The sequence below is a fragment of the Callithrix jacchus genome, chromosome 5 (genome assembly GCF_049354715.1).
Source record: "Callithrix jacchus isolate 240 chromosome 5, calJac240_pri, whole genome shotgun sequence".
NCBI lineage: Eukaryota > Metazoa > Chordata > Mammalia > Primates > Cebidae > Callithrix > Callithrix jacchus.
The window spans coordinates 98,837,082-98,855,358 of record NC_133506.1 but is presented as its reverse complement, the minus strand read 5'-3'; the positions used below and the strand labels follow the sequence as shown (position 1 = coordinate 98,855,358).

The 18,277-nt window shown below is 41.5% G+C and overlaps 1 protein-coding gene across 1 annotated transcript; it reads right to left on the bottom strand.

The window, feature by feature from the left end:
- Window positions 1-4,435: 4,435 nt before the first annotated feature.
- SLFN14 (schlafen family member 14) lies at window positions 4,436-15,443 on the bottom strand. The gene is made up of 5 exons (XM_054256126.2): window positions 15,359-15,443; window positions 12,681-13,784; window positions 10,057-10,185; window positions 8,243-8,957; window positions 4,436-5,392 (listed from the first exon to the last, which is right to left on the bottom strand). The coding sequence occupies exons 1-5, from the start codon at window positions 15,438-15,440 to the stop codon at window positions 4,558-4,560; spliced, it is 2,865 nt and encodes a 954-aa protein (XP_054112101.1). The 5' UTR covers window positions 15,441-15,443; the 3' UTR covers window positions 4,436-4,557.
- Between the last annotated feature and the right edge of the window lie 2,834 nt (window positions 15,444-18,277).

The window sequence follows — 18,277 nt, the reverse complement described above, 5'->3', positions numbered from 1 at the left end:
TTCTTACATTCAGGTCACCTTTTCATCCAGTAAGCCCATCTCCAGGGATTTATAAATATACCATAAAAAGAAAAGGTTGTATGCCTGAGTATGTGCCTGGCTTAATTTTATTGGTGTAAAATTGCTAGTGATACAAATAACAGGGGAATTATTATTGAAATTTCATATGAGCTGGCTAGGATGCGGTGCACTCATTTAAAATGATTATATTGAAGACTGTGCTACAACATGAGGAAAATGCCTGCATTAGCTATAGCTATAAAACAAACAACCTTGAAATCTTGGTCATTACATAATAAGCTTTTAATTCTCATTCATGCACTTTCAGATCAGCTGGATTTTGGCTGAGCTAGTTAGGACTGGTAGAACTTGGCTCCAGGCCATGAGTTGAGTTCAAATTGGACTCACATATCTTAGTGGCTGGTGGGCCACCGAGGGCACGTTTCTGTGTGGAAATAGCAGAAATTCAAGAGAGCAAGCCCAATGCTGTAAGTCCATGTACAGCCTCTATGTGCATCACAACTACTAACATTCCAAGTCACATGGCCAAGGCCACAATAAATTGAAACTATTTCTACCTCTAATGTTAGGAACTACAAAGGGTATAGATACAGAGAGTTATGAAATATTGGGAACAAGAATGTAGTCTATAGCAATATCTCACAAAACAATTAAATGGAAAAGCACACATATAGGTGTGCTTTTTTTTCACACATATAGGTATGCGCAACTTGGTCATAACTATGTAAAAATATTTTCCATACCAACAAAGAATAGAAATAAATAAGCAAAAATGTTATACCCAGCTAACAAGAGGATTTAAGAACTTTTAATGTTGCCTTTCTCCATTTCTGAAACTTCCAAGATAATATTATATTACTCTTCTTGTTAAAAGTAAATTTTAGAAGCTTCTCACAGCTTCTAAATCTTGTCTTTTATCTTAGTTATTTCATTTAGTTAACTGCTTTATCCATCATATTAAGACCTTGTAGAAAACATTGAGAAATCTAAGTACAACCAAGTTAGCTAATTATTCTTAGTCCCCACCAGTTCCTAATCTTACATTTGAACCTAATGAACTATTATCATAGATCTTTAACTTGACCTGTTGCCTAAAAACAATTGAGTTGCCTTTATTGTTCCCTTATTCTTCATTATTGCAGTGTCAAAGATTATTCTCCACACTGACCTCTTTGAAATCTCTAATATTAGATATTCATACTATTGAATAGAATCATTGTAGATCCCTAGTAGATTCCAGTTTTCTAAAATCTACAGGTACAGTTCAGCAAATATTTGCTGAACACCTGCCATGTTAGAGGCACTGTACTAGTTGTCCTAGGGGAAATATAGATATGTAAGTGACACATCCTCTTACTCTCAAGAAGCTCACAGTCTTAATAGGAAGAGAAATGTGCAAACATTTTTTGAAGACAGAAAGAATAGACTAGGAGAAGTGTTCAATGGTTCTCAACCCTCATGACATATTAGAATCATTTGAACAACTTTTTGTTTGTTTGTTTGTTTTTTGTTTTTTGAGATGCAGTCTCGCTCTGTTGCCCAGGCTGGAGTGCAGTGGTGTGATCTCGGCTTACCACAACTTCTGCCTCCTGGATTCAAGCAATTCTCCTGCCTCAGCCTCCTGAGTAGCTGGGATTATAGGCACGCACCACCATGCCCAGCTAATTTTTTTTGTATAGTAGAGACGGATTTCACCATGTTGGTCAGGCTGGTCTTGAACTCCTGACCTCGTGATCTGCCCATCTTGGCCTCCTGAAGTGCTGGGATTACAGGCGTGAGCCACTGCACCCAGCCAACTTCTTTTTTTTTTTTTGAGAGACAAGTCTTGCTCTGTCACCCAGGCTGAAATGCAGAGGAGTAATCATAGCTCACTGTAGCCTCAAATTCCTGGGCTCAAGCAATCCTCCTACCTTGCCCTCTGGAGTAGCTAGGACTAAAAGCATGCACCACCATGCCCAGCTAATTTTTTTTTACATTTTTTGTAGAGATTGGCCTTGCTATGTTGCTCCTGGCCTCAAGTGATTTCCCCCCAACCTCAGCCTCTCAAAGTTCTGGTATTACAGGCATGATCCACTGCACCCTCCCTGGACAACATTTAATAAATATCGATGCTTAAGCCTGTATCTAGACATGCTGTTAATTAGTCTGGTGTCTGGCCTGATTGCTGATTTTTTTTAAAGTTCCCCAGGAAATTATAATGAGCATTCAGGGTTGAGAATCACTGAGTTAGTTATTCTACTTCCATCCTGATTGAGTTGTTTCACTAGACTAAGAACTAACAAAGACTCCCAAATTCAATATTCAAAACAATTCTTTACAATTCAATTTTTATTAAAAATTATATAATGGGTTGGGGTGTTGGAGAAAAAAATTATATAATGCATGCATGTGTTTTTAAAGTCAAATGGTACTAAGGCTTATGACTAAAATATAGCAATTCCCTGTCCCACCCATACTCCTTCATACCCTGTTGACTTTGACTCTTTATTTTTATGGAATTCATACATCTCCTTCAACAGAATGTTAATGCACTGGTATCTTTTGCAAAAGTAATTGCTAAACTTCATTTCCTTCTAGCCAAAAGTACCCTAAAGCCCCCAAGGAAAGGTAAAAAGGAAGAAACACCAGGTAATTAGAGCAGTGGGAAGCAAGGGAAAGGTTTTTCTTTTCAACCCATGCCTACATGCAGGCTAGCTCCTTCTAACGGATCTAAAGAATTCAGAAAGGCAGCTAAGAGAGCTTCTAGAAACCCTGCTGCTCTTCCACCTCTTGGAAGACTGAGGAGCTTTATCTAAAATTATAACCAAAATTTCCCCATGTTCTCCTGGATTCAAGACTCACCAGAGTCAATCAAGTTGTCTTAAACTTTTCTAGAAGTTAGAAACAGTTTGGAAATAAGAATACTTCCAAAGCAGTTTAAAAATCCTTGCAAAAGCAAGAGTATTTTGAAGAGCACAGGATTGGCTCAGTCATTCCGGGAGCTGACTAGGAAAAGGAAACTGTGATTTTATCTCTAATATGTATCATTTACTTTGGAAAGTTTCACTTAGGGAGATAGTAAAAGTTTAACTGTGGTAATAGGCCTTTGAACAAGGATTTGATTGAAAGTAAGGATTTCAAAGGTGAAGGGGACAGAAAAGGGTTTAAAGACAGAGAAAATGGCACAGGCGCAGAGCAGGAGTCAGGGATGTGTGTGGGTGCTGTCGGTGGTAAAGTTGACACCCAGGATCCCCATAAACTCTGAGAGTTGGATTTAAAAATTAGCACCAAGTTGTAATGGAAGAGATCAGCAATGTGCAAAGGGCCCTTATAGGAAGACTACTTTCCAGCCCAGCAGCAGAGTATAAGGAGTTCCTAGCCTACATGAGTGTATTCATATATGTAGAGATTGAATGTAGGCCAATTTGTATATGTTGGGGGCAGTGAGGAAAGGGTTGGTGATCAACCTGGAAACTTTAGTAATCAGGACAGAAAAAAAGATTTCATCTGAGGGCAGAGAATAATGAAAAGTAGTCATCCTTAGCATTCTAAATTTGCTTTCTCTTGTAAACCTGTAAACTAACTCGTCTAGTCCTTGTGATGGAAATATCTTTATTTTAGAAATGATTTCAATCTTATTTTATATGAGGTTGGTGCAAAAGTAATTGCGGTTTTGCACTTTCACACCAACCTAATAGATATTGCAATAGTCTAGTACAGCCTGAAGACTTTTAAATTTTGAATCAAATTACTAGCTTCCCTTACTGCAAGGCTTTGCTCATATAATTTGGCTTCCTATATTACTGTTGAGGGCACTGATTAGCAAAAGCACCTGGCCCACTTATTACTATGGTCCTCACTATAAATTAACAGAGTAGCATTTTCATTTATGAATTGGTCCTTTGTGAGCTTAATTAGCATAAAGTATCTCCAAGAGACTGATCTAGACTCGGTGCAAAAAGGCAATCGAGTTCTGGACCTGGAAAGCTTGAGACCCACAGCCAGGATGAGGTGCCAGTCAACCGGCTGCTTTTGTGACAAAAGCAAAGTAACTTGCCTGGAGGGCACCATACCACCACCCAAAAAAATAGGCCAGGTAGGCTGGGATGCATGAGAAACACTGGGAGATAGAGATATAATAAAGGATGTGATTAGGAAAGCAAGTCAGGGCATATTAGTGAAAGCCTTAAGTATTGGTTAGGTTTGAAGTCTGTGAGGACTCACTGAAGATATGTTAGCAAGGTGTTACATAAAGTCAGTTCTCTATTTGAGGAGAACTCTGTTTGATGGATGACAGCTGGATTGAGTAGGAAAGCTGGAGATAGGGGACTAATTATAAGTCAGTTGTAATTGTATAGGTAGGAGGTGAAGGAGACTGTGAAAAGGCCAGTGGCATTAAAATAGAATGAAAGGTTCAGCCCTAAGACATTTCTGTGGCTCCAGGAAATACTGATGTGTCTTGGTTTCCTTACTTGTAATATTAAAAAGGAATCACTGCCACCTGTCTAGGAGAAAGGGCTCTGCTCTTCCTGCCTCCTGTATTATTTGTAATAATTTTCAGAAGACTGCTCTCTTTTCATAAAGCAGGTAGAGGTGTTTAATGGCTCTTGAGGCAAAGCAGAGCTTATGAAATTCCTCTGACTGGTCACATTCTGGACTAAGCCCAAACACGATAGTCCTCTCCAGACCTGAAAATTGCTGAATACTGTCTAAAACAATGTGACTTCCGCAAACACCAGTGGCCTGGCTAAACATGACCTCTGATGCTCTGTGGGTCTCAGTTAATTCCATTGCTTTTAGCAGTGCAAGCTTATAGTGTCTTCTGTCCTCCCCTCTCCTGCACAGAATTGCTATATCTTTGGGCAGATAGCCATACTGGAACAGGCTGTGACATTTTCTTGCCACATAGTGAGCTATTTGTTCCGTTGTCAGATTAGTCTTTGTCTCACACACCCCAGGCAGAGCCTGGGCACGCATGGCTTCCTCGTAGGTAGCCTCCCCGAACAATGCTAATGTGTCTAGACACATGTTGGAGGGAGGATTTTCTTGGATCCTCTTCATTTCTTCTTTCATGACCTTTGCTATTTCCAGAGCACAGTGGATCCCTCTGGTGATTGTTTTTCGAGGAAACTGAGCAGATGGAGGGGGAAGGCCATTGACATCTGCGTGATGGATTTGAAAAGGGTCAAGAAAAAGCCAGAGAATCCCATGGTGATGGTTTTCACTTCCAGGCCACCTCACCTTTGGATGGGTGATGTTCTTAGCCTTCATGTACCAATCGCCGTATTTGCTACAGAAATTTTCAGTCTCATCCATCACTATGTGTTTAATCTTTAGAAACTCCCCTTGCATGAAAGTTTTCCGAGTCACAGCTTGGTAGGTGGTTTGTTGGCTGTAAGGAGGAAAGAGAAAACAGGGCTTGAGCCATATCAACAAAGGGAATATCAGCATTCATTACTCTAGAATGGCATAGAGGCTGATGCTCATCCACAGGCTGAGTCATTGATTCATTAGTGTGAATACCACAAAACTGTTCAAATTACAAGTTACCTGACAGACAGAATGCATAATTTTATACCCTGCTCTTTGGGTTTATCCAGTTAAGTCTGCATGTGAAACTTCTGAAATGAACCCAGGAAACAGAACCCAGGAAAATGAACCCAGTATTATTTCTATTAGTAGTCCATTTCTACTTTTGGCAATCCTGAAGACAAGTTCTTTACATCTTTTGTTTATTTGCTTGTTTGTCTTCAAGACAAAGTTTTGCTCTTATTGCCCAGGCTGGAGTGCAATGGCATGATCTCAGCTCACTGTAACCTCTTCACCTCCCGGGTTCAACCGATTCTCCTGCCCCAGCCTCCCTAGTAGCTCGGACTACAGGCATGGACCACCACACCCAGCTAATTTTTTGTTGTTGTTGTTGTTGTATTTTTAGTAGAGATGGGGTTTCACCATGTTGGTCAGGCTGGTTTCAAACTCCCTACCTCAGGTGATCTGCCCACCTCAGCCTCCCAAAGCGCTGGGATTACACGCGTGAGCCACCGTGCCTGGCTAGTTCATTACATCTGAAGGAAATCTTAAAGTTAACTTACACTTGTTACTACCATTTCTTTACTTTCTATCCTTTGTAGAGCCGGAGATCAGTTATATAGATGCATATCATAATTTTTATGTGCAAAAAAATGGACTAGTTCAAATTCCTCTGACTTCCTTTAGATTTGACAAGAGAAACATCGAGAGGATGCTGAGTTCCATGACACATCAAGTAGGGTACCAAATCTACGAGGCTAGGCCTCTTTGGGGCTACCTCATTTACTTGGTAATTTTTCTTTATAGTATGCTTTAGCATATATGTACTTTTTCTTAACAAATTTGGTTGTTTTTTGCCTCCTTTAATTTGGATCCAAGAAACATCACTCATCCCTACAGATTCCATGATTTTACATATACAGTTCCTAGGGCTTTACTACCTCCAGTATTATGCCTTGAATCATAACTATGTTCTTCTCTTCTGGTTTGAACTGTGTGGACTCAAATAAAAGCACTGATCTTAGCCATCTTTGTATCCCTCTCAAATTAGGGGTTCAACAGATATTTGTTGAGTTAGCCTTTTGACTGGGGTATTTTGAAACTTAGCCATAAATCTCAATAAAGAACGTAGTCTTCAGCACAGGCTGCAGGATTCCTCATAATCTGGCTTCTGCCTCCTTTTCAACATACTACCTGCTGTATACTCACACTCTGCACTGGCCTAGTCAGATCTACCATTCTGGTTTTCTAGTGTCTCCATGTCTTTGAACGTGCTGTGCCTTTTGCCTAGAAAGCCCTCTCCCATTTGATTTACTTCTCATACTGACTGCTTAGCAGTGTGCCCAATGGTCTCCTTCACTGGGGAATATTTGCCAACCAACCTCCAACCTGTTAAAATGGGCATGAGGCCAGGCACAGTGGCTCACGCCTGTAAACCCAGCACTCTGCCAGGAGGAGGTGGGTGGATCACTTGAGGTCAGGAGTTTGAGACCAGCCTGGCCAACATGGTGAAATCCCATCTCTACTAGAAATACAAACATTAGCCCAGCGTGGTGGTGCACACCTGTAATCCCAGTTGCTTAGGAGGCTGAGGGAGGAGAATCACTTGAACCCCAGAGACAGAGGTTGCAGTGAGCTGAGATCGTGTTGCTACACTCCAGCCTGGACAACACAGTGAGACTCCATCTCAAAAATAAATAAATAAATAAAGCATGTCTTTATTATTTATTTTTTCTTTTTTTTTTGAGACAGAGTCTCGTTCTGTCGCCAAGCGCCAGGCTGCAGTGCAGTGGCGCGATCTCCGCTCACTGCAATCTCCGCCTCCCGGGTCCAAGCAATTCTCCTGCCTCAGCCTCCCAAGCAGCTGGGACTACAGATGCGTGCCACCATGCCCAACTAATTTTTTATATTTTAGTAGAGACGGGGTTTCACTATGTTGGCCAGGATGGTCTCGATCTCTTGACCTCGTGATCCACCCGCCTCGGCCTCCCAAAGTGCTGGGATTACAGGTGTGAGCCACCGCACCCAGCCAGTCTTTATCATTATACAATACATTGCTTATTTTTTTATGGCAAGGTCCTCAATATGTTTTCTCCTCTAACAGTAAATGTAGCACAGTAGATACCATATCAACAGTGCTCAAAAAGATTTGTTGAATAACAAAACCAAATAAAAAATAATAATGATTTTACCCCATTTTACTAAAAGCTAGAGATTTAAATCAGTGAATGTGTGTATTTTCTAAAATTACTGATGCAGAACAACTCAAAAATGAAAATATTTTATGAATAAAATCAAATTGTATTTAAATTCAAGTTTATGCTAGGTGCAATGTCTAATTAGCAGAAACACCCTATGACTTTAAAACATTACATATCAAACAAAAAGTATACTTAAAGAAAAATGGGTTTATTTCTATTTTTCTTAAAATTAAGGCCATGAATTGTGAAAAAAAGTGTTTCTGGTTTTATAAATTTAAGTTATGGACACGTGAGTTATTTATAATGAGATGTTTAAGGTTGAACATCATAAATTACCTGTTTGCAGCTCAATTCCCTGATTATTTGGAAATGTGTATATAGGTTGTGCTCTTGCACTTATGCAGCTAAGGCATTGCAAAAACTTAAACTAAAAACACAAATTACTTTTGTGACACTTTTGAAAAGACTGATTAAATATATTTTTGTGTGTGTTTAGTTGGTAAAACTCTTACGTCACAAAATCCTTTAGGGAGTCACTTTCACAAACATAGAGGATCTCTTTTGGTTTGCAGTGAAACAAGTCCTTAATTTTCTCCATGATTTGTATGGCTAGAGCTGTCTTCCTGGTTCCTGGAAAGCAGTAGATAAATAATTCACGTGTCTCTTGAAGGCTCTCAGAAAGCAACTGGCTCTGCTCCATTATGAGCAAGTTGAAAAACTCACAGCCCAGTTGGTCACTCAGAAGAGATCTGGAGCACAGGGAGACCACCACAAGAGCCTGCAGCAAGTCTTCCATTTCCTCCTCATCAGCAAGCCTGTAGGACCTCGGGTAGCACAGGGGGATCTCACCAGGTCTACTCTGTGTGCTGGCCAGGTGTATCACCCTTGGAATGATGCACACTTTCCCTGTGTAACCACCAACAGTTTGCAGTTTCTGCTTTAACTGATGAGCTGTGTTTCGGGCATATTCACGTCCTCCAAGCCAACTGGGGTCTATTAAGATTGTATAGAGTACCAGGGGACTGTTAACTGCTATTAGGAGAGCATCACACAGGACATTCCGTTCTTTTCTGAAGCCAACATCACCAGCCCAGCTTCTAGAAAATATCACAATCCCCTGAGAACAAGGATGTATCAGGGTCTTCATTAATCCCTCCAGCTCTTTATGATCTGAGAACAGCTTCTTGCAGAGGGATTCTGGTTTAAACTGTAGCTCTTCCTGTGTCACTGAAAATTCAAGGAATAGATGTTACCAAAACTTACAAAGTCTATGGTAGGTATTCTTGCAACATTGCAGAAAGAAATGATACCTGGTGCATTTGGGAAAATAAGAGCTTTCCTTTAGAATTGTGATTCTAACCAGTAGCAGTTTTGCTCCCCCACTTCTCCCCCATCCCCAGGGACATTCAGTGATGTCTAGAGAATTTTTTTTTGAGATAGTCTCTCTGTCATTCAGACTGGAGTGCAGTGGCACAATCTCAGCTCACTGCAGCCTCTGCCTCCCGGATTCCGGCAATTCTCCTGCCTCAGCCTCCTGAGTAGCTGAGATTACAGTCACATGCCACCACACCTGGCTAATTTTTGTATTTTTAGTAGAGACGGGGTTTCATCATGTTGGCGGGCTCATCTTGAACTCCTGACCTGAGGTGATCTGCCCGCGGTGGCCTCCCAAAGTGCTGGATTACAGGCGTGAGCCACCATGCTGGCCTGAGAATTTTTTATTGTCACAATTGGAGGGGAGCTACTGGCATACAGTAGGTGCCAGCCAGGAATGCTGCTAAATATTCTACAGTTCACAGGGCTCTCTCCCCCACAACAAAGAGTTATCTGACTCAAATGACAATAGTGCTGAGGTAGAGAAACCCTGCTTTAGAAGAAGTGCAGATGACCCAATGGCTCCTTCTTCATTGGAAAGCCAGGTGCAGTTTTTTGATGGTAGAGATCTGAGAAATGTTCCACACTCTCAAATTTGGAAAACAAAACCCATATGTTACGAGAAGTTGAAAAGCACAGGGAAATAGTAATAGTGGGAATCAGATGACTGAGAAACAAGGGTCAGACACACACACACAAACACACTCACACACATATACATATGTATATATAATTTATATATAAATAAAATTTCAATCCAAGTCATGGCACCAAAGTAAAAAAAAAGAGAGAGAGGAAAAAAAATAATAAATAAAATTTCAGGATCATTTTTCTTCTAAGTTCTTCATTTGACCTTCTCTAAGGAGAAACACTTGAACTCATTGCTACTAATACCTCCCAACTCAATTTTAGAAAACAAACAGTCCCCTCAGCTGAAATCAAGAGGGAATACCTGGAAATAAACGTTGTTGCAGAGCCTCCTTCAATTCATAGACTTTTATGGAATATCCGGGGCTTTCCCATTTAGATGAAGCTGATGAAATCAGGTAAGAGCTGTAGTTTGTGACCAAACTGGAAGGAGCTAGACAATTACATGGAAAGTTGTTTCAGATAAAAAATAAAAAGTAAAACACCAAAAAAAAAAAAAACCTCTTTTTGGGCTCTTCTTACTAGAGACCCGTGATGTGCACGGGTGCCTGAGTAGTCATACTTACTATGCCTCAGACAGCTCACATATGTCAGGAAAGGAAGTCTGGAAATTCCTGCAGGGGTCATGTCATACATATTTGTAACTCACTGTGTGACTCAGCTTGGGCAAGTCATTTCATCTCTTTCTCATGCAGGAATGAAGTGATAATTTCTAAGGTTTCCTTCAACTCTAATGATTTGGTTGTTTGTTTGTTTGAGAACAGAGTTGTGCTCTTGTTGCCCAGGCTGGAGTACAATGGCATGATCTCGGCTCACTGCAACCTCTGCCTCCTGGGTTCAAGCAATTCTCCTGCCTCAGCCTCCTGAGTAGATGGGATTACAGGTGCGTACCACCACACCCGGCTAATTTTTGTATTTTTAGTAGAGACGGGGTTTCACCACGTTGGCCGGGCTGGTCTCAAACTCCTGACCTAGTGATCCGCCCGCCTCGGCCTCCCAAAGTCCTGGGATTATAGGCGTAAGCCACCGCGCCTGGCCCACCTTTTCTTCTTAGAGATAACCTGGAATCAAAATAACCTCTGAGGTCAGAGGTTCAAGACCAGCCTGGCCATCATAGTGAAACCCCATTTTTAAAAAAAAAAAAAGAAAGAAAAAGAAAAGGCACCTAGAGGGATCAGCAAGAATTAAAACCACAGTGTTTAAAAATGTTGTTGGCTGGGTGCGGTGGCTCATGCCTGTAATCCCAGCACTTTGGGAGGCCAAGTGGGGTGCGTATCACCTGAGGTCAGGAGTTCAAGACCAGCCTGGCCAACATGATAAAACGCCATCTCTACTAAAAATACAAAAATTAGCCGGGTGTGGTGGTGTGCCTGTAATCCCAGCTACTCAAGAGGCTGAGGTGGGAGAATTGCTTGAACCTGGGAGGTGGAAGCTGCAGTGAGCCGAGATCGCACCACTGCACTCTAGCCTCGGCTACAAAACCTTGTCTCGAAAAAAAAAAAAAAGTTGTTACAGTTGTTTATGTCTCCATATAATGTTAGATGGAATCAAAAGTAACAGGATCTTTGGGGGAGAGGAGGAGAGAAGTGAGCTCAAACAAATTTAAAACGAGAAAGAACTACCCAATAAATTTCTCTAATCACTCAAGTCTTGATCAAATGTAAAACACACTGGCCATGAAGGCAAGCAGATAGGCTTAGTTCAGCCTCCAGTCCTTCACAGATTGCTTAGGAATCACCAAGGCTGATTCCAAGCAAAACTGAAACTAAGAGAGAACAACAGGGGTCCTGCTCCCCCACCACCCCCCTGCCCTAGCATCTCCTTTTGCATCATTTTCCCCCACTTGGTGGTACCCTAAGCCCTTGGTGGTTTAAGGTAATTAGCTCCTAATGTTACGAAAACAATTCAAATTTGTCAACAATGTTTCGCTTGGAAGAATTAGTGGAGTAGTGAAGTCATTTTATTTTATTTTATTTGAGATGGGGTCTTACTCTGTGGCCCAAGCTGGAGTGTAGTCAGGTGATCTCTGCTCACTGCAACCTCTACCTCCCAGGCTCAAGCAATCCTCCCACCTCAGCCTCCCATGTAGCTGGGACCACAGGCATACACCACCACACCTGGCTAGTTTTTATATTTAGGGAAGAGATGGGGTCTCACCATGTTGACCAGGCTGGTCTCGAACTCCTCGGCTCAGGCAATCTGCCCACTTAGGCCTCCCAAAATGCTAGGACTGTGCCTGTCCTTGGAGTCATTCTTAAACTTTTCTCTAAAATATCATCTCTAAAGTAAGACTATTCCAATTTTGACTAGGATGATCAGCCTGCACAGTTTCTTCAACAGGTTTGTAGATAAGAAAAGGAGAGCTTTCCTAACTCATAGCTGATGGCATACTGTAACTTTCCTTTAAAAGTTAATTTAGGCTGGCCAGGAGCAGTGGCTTACACCCATAATCTCAGCACTTTGGGAGATAGAGGCGAGCATGTCATTTGAGGTCAGAAGTTTGAGACCAGCCTGGGTAACACGGCGAAATCCCATCTCTATTAAAAATACAAAAATTAGCAAGACATGGTGGCATGTGCCTGTAATCCCAGCTACTTGGGAGACTGAGGCACAAGAATCATTTGCATGTGGGAGGTGAAGGTTACAGTGAGCCAAGACCATACCACTGCACTCCAGCCTGGGTGGCAGAGTCTCAAAAAAAAAAAAAACAACTTGTTTAAGTCATAGAATCCAAATATTTCTTGACCTCAAACAGTTTATATTCTGACTCTTTGGAACTAAAAATATTAAAGAACACTGTAATGGGAGAACACTTACAAGCAAAAATAAATTACTATTTTTAACTAAAATATATGATCAAATCCCCACAAAAGGTAGAGAAAGGGTTTCCTCCCTGCTGACAGGGACAGCGGCTTCACTTCCCTTTACCTGACTGAGTATCCAGCATCATGACCACCCACTCCTCAGCTGTCAGCCGTGTGACAGAATTGTCTTTCATGATCCAGGAATCTGGGGCCTCCGCAAACACCACACAACAGAAGGGCTCCACTTGAATCACACAGACATAACCATCCAGGACATCTTTTTGGTACACATTCAGGATTTTTGTGGTGAAATTTACCTTTGGCTTCTCATGGCAGAAGTGGAATGTAGGCAATTTTTCTATGCAATTTTCGATTTCTTTCTTTAATAAGTCAGGGTTCACTTTTTCCCACTTACATCCAACCACTTCTTTGCTCTTATCATCCACCCCAATGAGGATGTATCCCCCTTGAGTGTTGGCAAACGCGGAAACATAATGAGGTAGCATTTCTTTAATCCGAGGTACGATCTTTTTGGTGGTGAACCTTTTAAATTCAACATGTGTTGACTCAGTAAAGTCGAGTTTCTCCTTATACATGAGTTTGTCCTTTTTAAAAAATTCAGAGGCAAATATTCTCATATCTTCCTCTTCCTGAATGTATCTATCGAGAACCTGCTGAGGCGGCAACTTCTTCACCCTTGGTCTTCCTCTTTGGGCTCTAAACTCCTTCTCTCTGAGAAGCTCCAGGGCACTGCTAGCACTCAAGTTGATAGCAGAAGTCACATCTCTCTTATATAAATTGGAGCGCAAGCTGCAAATCCGCAGTGGAAGGCTGAAAACATCTGGGCTCCATGACTTCACAAAAATCAGGAGATTGTGCCCCTGCTGCATGTAGTCAAGGTATTTCTGTGAACCTGAAGGAAGGAGTTTTTGAAAAGAAGTTTCCAAATCCTGTCCCAGCCCATGGCATTGGTAACTGTAGGTTTTGTCATCAATCTCTGCTTTGATCACACCCCCTCCAGAATTTAACAGCGCACATATAGCCCGGACAATTCTAGAATTCTCAGATCTTTTCAAACAGCTATTGGTCATCTTCTTTCTGTTTTCTTCTCCAAAAATCACTCTGCCCACATCTACTATCATCTCAGGATAGGACACGTCAGTATCAATCTTGAGACTCTCCATCACAGCAGCCACTCTGTGCTCCAAACAATGACAGAAAGAAGTTCCTATAATTAGGGCAGAAATGTTGTTTCTACATTAACAATAATTCCAAAGATTACAATATTTTCTTCAAAGCTATCAATTACTGAAGATACAGTTTAATGTTGGAAATCATCCCTCTCTATATTTTGTTGTTGTTGTTTTGTTTGTTTTTTGTTTTTGAGAGACAGAATCTTGCTCTATTGTGCAGGTTGAAGTGCAGTGGCACAATAATAGTTCACTGCAGGCCGGGCATGGTGACTTACGCCTGTAATCCCAGTACTTTGGGAGATGGAGGCAGGTAGATTACGAGGTCAGGAGTTCAAGACAAGCTGGTCAATATGGTGAAACCTCGTCTCTACTAAAAATAGAAAAATTAGCTGGGCATGGTGGTGCATACCTGTAGTCCCAGCTACTTGGGAAGCTGAGGCAGGAGAATTGCTTGAACCTGGGAGGCAGAGGTTGCAGTGAGTCAAGATTGAACCACTGCACTCCAGCCTGGGCAACAAAGCAACACTGCCTCTCAAAAAAAAAAAAAGTTCACTGCAACCTCAACTTCCCAGCTCAAGTGATTCTCCAACTTCAGTCTCTCTAGTAGCTGAGACTACAGACACATGCCACCATGCCTGGCTAATTTTGCTTTTTTCTTTCTTTCTTTCTTTTTTTTTTTTTTTGAGAGATGGAGTCTTGCTATGTTGCAGTCCTCCTGCCTGGGCCTCCTAAAGTGCTGGGATTACAGATGTGAGCCACCCCACACAACTGGAAATTATCTTGGATATGCTGTTTTCTAATCACTTTGCCAAATATCCTTAGCCTTGCCAGAATAAGTAGGCGTAAAGGTGAATGCTTAATATTTGTCATAATGGAAAAAGTAAATTGCTAACATTTTCAAACAGTTTCCATTTAAATCAGGAAACACCAACACTGAGTCTGGATATAAAGGGCACAGGTTGGCACAGGAGCCCAGGTAAGTTATTAGCGAATATGCATAAATAGATGTTGAAGTGAGATGATGCTCTTATGTATAATTTAAAAGGGGAAGAAAGGAAGGCACTAGAGAACTAAGGAAGTATCATTTTATAGTATATGCACTGTAGAAGATCTTGCTATAAACACAAACATAGGCTGGGTGTGGTAGCTCACATGTGTAATCTCAGCACTTTGGGAGGTGGATGTGGGTGGATTGCTTGTGGCCAGGAGTTGAGACCAGCATGGACAACATAGGAAGATCCCATCTTTACAAAAGATTTAAAAATTTTAAAAATTAGGCATGTATGGTGGTGCACACCTGCAGTCCCAGCTACCTAGGAGGCTGAGGTGGGAGGATCTCTTGAGCCCAGGAGTTTGAGGCTGCAGTGAGCCATGATTACACTACCGCACTCCAGCCTAGGCAGCAGAGTGGGACTCTGTCTAAAAAAATAAAAATAGCTAGGCTCAGGGGGTCACGCTTGTAATCCCAGCACTATAATCCCAGCACTTTGGGAGGCTGAGGTGGGTAGATCATCTGAGGTTGAGAGTTCAAGACCAATCTGACCAACATGGAGAAAATACAAAAGCTGTACTAAAAATACAAAAAGTGGCCAGGCATGGTGGTGCATACCTGTAATACCAGCTGCTTGAGAGACTGAGGCAGGAGAATCGCTTGAACCCAGGAGGTACAGGTTGTGGTGAGCTGAGATCATGCCATTGCACTCCAGCCTGGGCAACAAAAGTGAGACTTCATCTCAAAAAAAAAAATTACTTAATTAATTAATTAAATTTGGTATTTTTATGTATTATTTTACACACTTTGTAAAGCTTTATTTTACTCCTGAAAGAATGTCAATTGATACCAAATGCAGAAACCATTTTAGCTCTTCACATGTTCTAAATCTCAAAAGTATATTTCTTCATATACAGTGTGATGTGAGAGAGCAGCATTTTCCTTCCCTTCTAGTAGTTCTGCCCTGTGCTGTGGAAATCTCTAAGACTTAGAAAAGAATATGAGCTTTTGGGGCATGGTTATTAAAGTACTGTCACCCTTCTTTTGTTTCATAGACCAGAGAATAGCCACCTAAACTGAAATTTGAACTCTGAAGCAAATATTTCAGAAAGGATCCCCTTACCTTTAGTTAATTGCAAAACAAAATATTTGCTATCTCAACTAAAATTCTTCCTCTAGAAGAAGAGAACCCATCTTTCTGTGTGATCTTTGCAAAGCAGGGGCCCTGTGGGTGTGGTATGTATTTACCAAGAGGAAGAAAGCAGGCATCTGGCAAGATGTGTACAGTCCTCTGACGTCAGTTTGTTCTTGGCTGCCTTTTCACTTCCTTCAGGAAAACCAGAATCGATCTGGGGAATTGTTTTTAGACTGTGAGCCTCTTCTACAGGTACATGTAAATGTAGCATTTTATGCCTCTTAGGGAAATTTCCCATAACATTCTATTTATATCGTTGATTCACAGAAGCATTGGAAAGGACTTTAAAGATTCTCCAGTCCAGCAGTCTATCGGATTCTAAAATCTCCTCTATAATATTCCCAACTCACAACAAGTTGCTATGCAAATCTCCGGCCATGAGCAACTCGCTACCTATCAAATAGTCCCTCTAGTCCCTCCTATTTTCTGACATCTGTGTTAGAAATGGTTTCCTTACTTTCAACTGCAATTTGTCTCCCCATAACTTCCACTGAGGGGAACTCACAAAACAAATCTAATTGATTCTGAACTAGCAGGCCCTATAGTCTTGTGACTCCTAAGTCTCATAAATGTTATTTGAATGCTGATAACAACTATGATAAATACAACGTTTCCTGAGATTCTAGCTCCAGATGAATATCCTTTCCACATTTCCCAGAACTTTTTTTTTTTTTTTTTGAGACAGAGTCTCACTCTGTGCCCAGGCTGGAGTGTAGTGGTGTGATCTCATGGCAACCTCCATCCCCCAGGTTTAAGTGATTCTCCTGTCTCAGCCTCCAGAGTAGCTGGGACTACAGGTATGAGCCACACTCCCAACTAGTTTTTGTATTTTTAGTAGATGGGGTTTTACCACGTCGGCCAGGCTGGTCTCAGACTGTTGACCTCAGGTGATCTGCCCGCCTCAGTCTCCCCACAGTACTGGGATCACAAGCGTAAACCACTGCACCTGGCCTTCCCAGAATGTTTTACTCATTTTCCTTTACAAATTTTTCCCTTAAATACTATTTTACTAATCCCTCATGCCCTTAGATGTAGACTGCACCTAAAATTAGACAGATGAGATTTTTTAAAAAGAATTTTCTTTTTTTTTTACCTATGTTCTTGTGTTTCCTCTTGCTGCTCCAGTTCCACATCTGGCTGTAGTCCGAATGTTTGCTTCTATCACGGCCCCTTTTGCCCTTTGATGTTAGCTTGGGAGGAGCAGACTCCTCACTTCTTCATAACACTGACACACTGAGGAAGGCCGATAAGGACTCCTGAAGAGCCTGTGACAGGGCAGATTAGCGGGCCAGGCTCTGACCTCAGAGAGTGAATGAGGTTGTAATGAGAAAAAGCAGTTTTCAAGTGAAGGCAAAAGTTAAACCTAGCACTTCTAAGGGACTCTGTTCCACATATCATACATATACCTTCAGCTCCCAGAAAATTTTATGTGCAAAGCTCTATTTTTATTTTTTTAAGATGGGGCTTCACCCTGATGGCCAGGCGGGTCTTGAACTCCTGACCTCAGGTAATCCACCCACCTTGGCCTCCCAAAGTGCTAGGATTACAAGCGTGAGCCACCGTGCCTGGCCAGGATTCTTTTATTCTCACTTCCTTTTCTTTCTTTCTTTTTTTTTTAGACAGAGTTTCGCTCTTGTTACCCAGGCTGGAGTGCAATGGCGTGATCCCGGCTCACTGCAACCTCTGCCTCCTGGGTTCAAGCAATTCTTCTGCCTCAGCCTGCTGAGTAGCTGGGATTACAGGCATGTGCCACCATGCCCAGCTAATGTTTTTGTATTTTTAGTAGAGATGGGTTTCACCATGTTGATCAGGATGGTCTCAATCTCTTGACCTCGTGATCCACCTGCCTAGGCCTCCCAAAGTGCTGGGATTATAGGCATGAGCCACCGCGCCCGGTCTATTTTTATTTTAAATTAGGTTATTCTGTACCTATTCATTGTGCGCAATATTGACCTATTTCATTACCTTCTAAATGGCTTGCTCTATTCTATTTACTTTTATTCTTTTTGCCACTTTTCATCTTTGTTAAACACAAGACCCAGCCTAGAAAAATCTTCATAGATTAGGAGCTGGCTATCCCTGGGTAGGAGGATTAAAAGTAATTTTTAAATTAGTTTCTTTTTCTTCCCTTTATTGTCTTTAATCTATATTTTTAATGGTTTACAATGCGTATAAATTGCTTTTCATAATTTAAAAACAAATGGTAAAAACCAACAGATGGCCAGGTGTGGTGGCTCACATCTGTAATCCCAGAATTTTGGGAGGCTGAGGCGGGCAGATCAATTGAGGTCAGGAGTTCAAGATCAGCCTGGCCAACATGATCAAACCCTGTCTCTACTAAA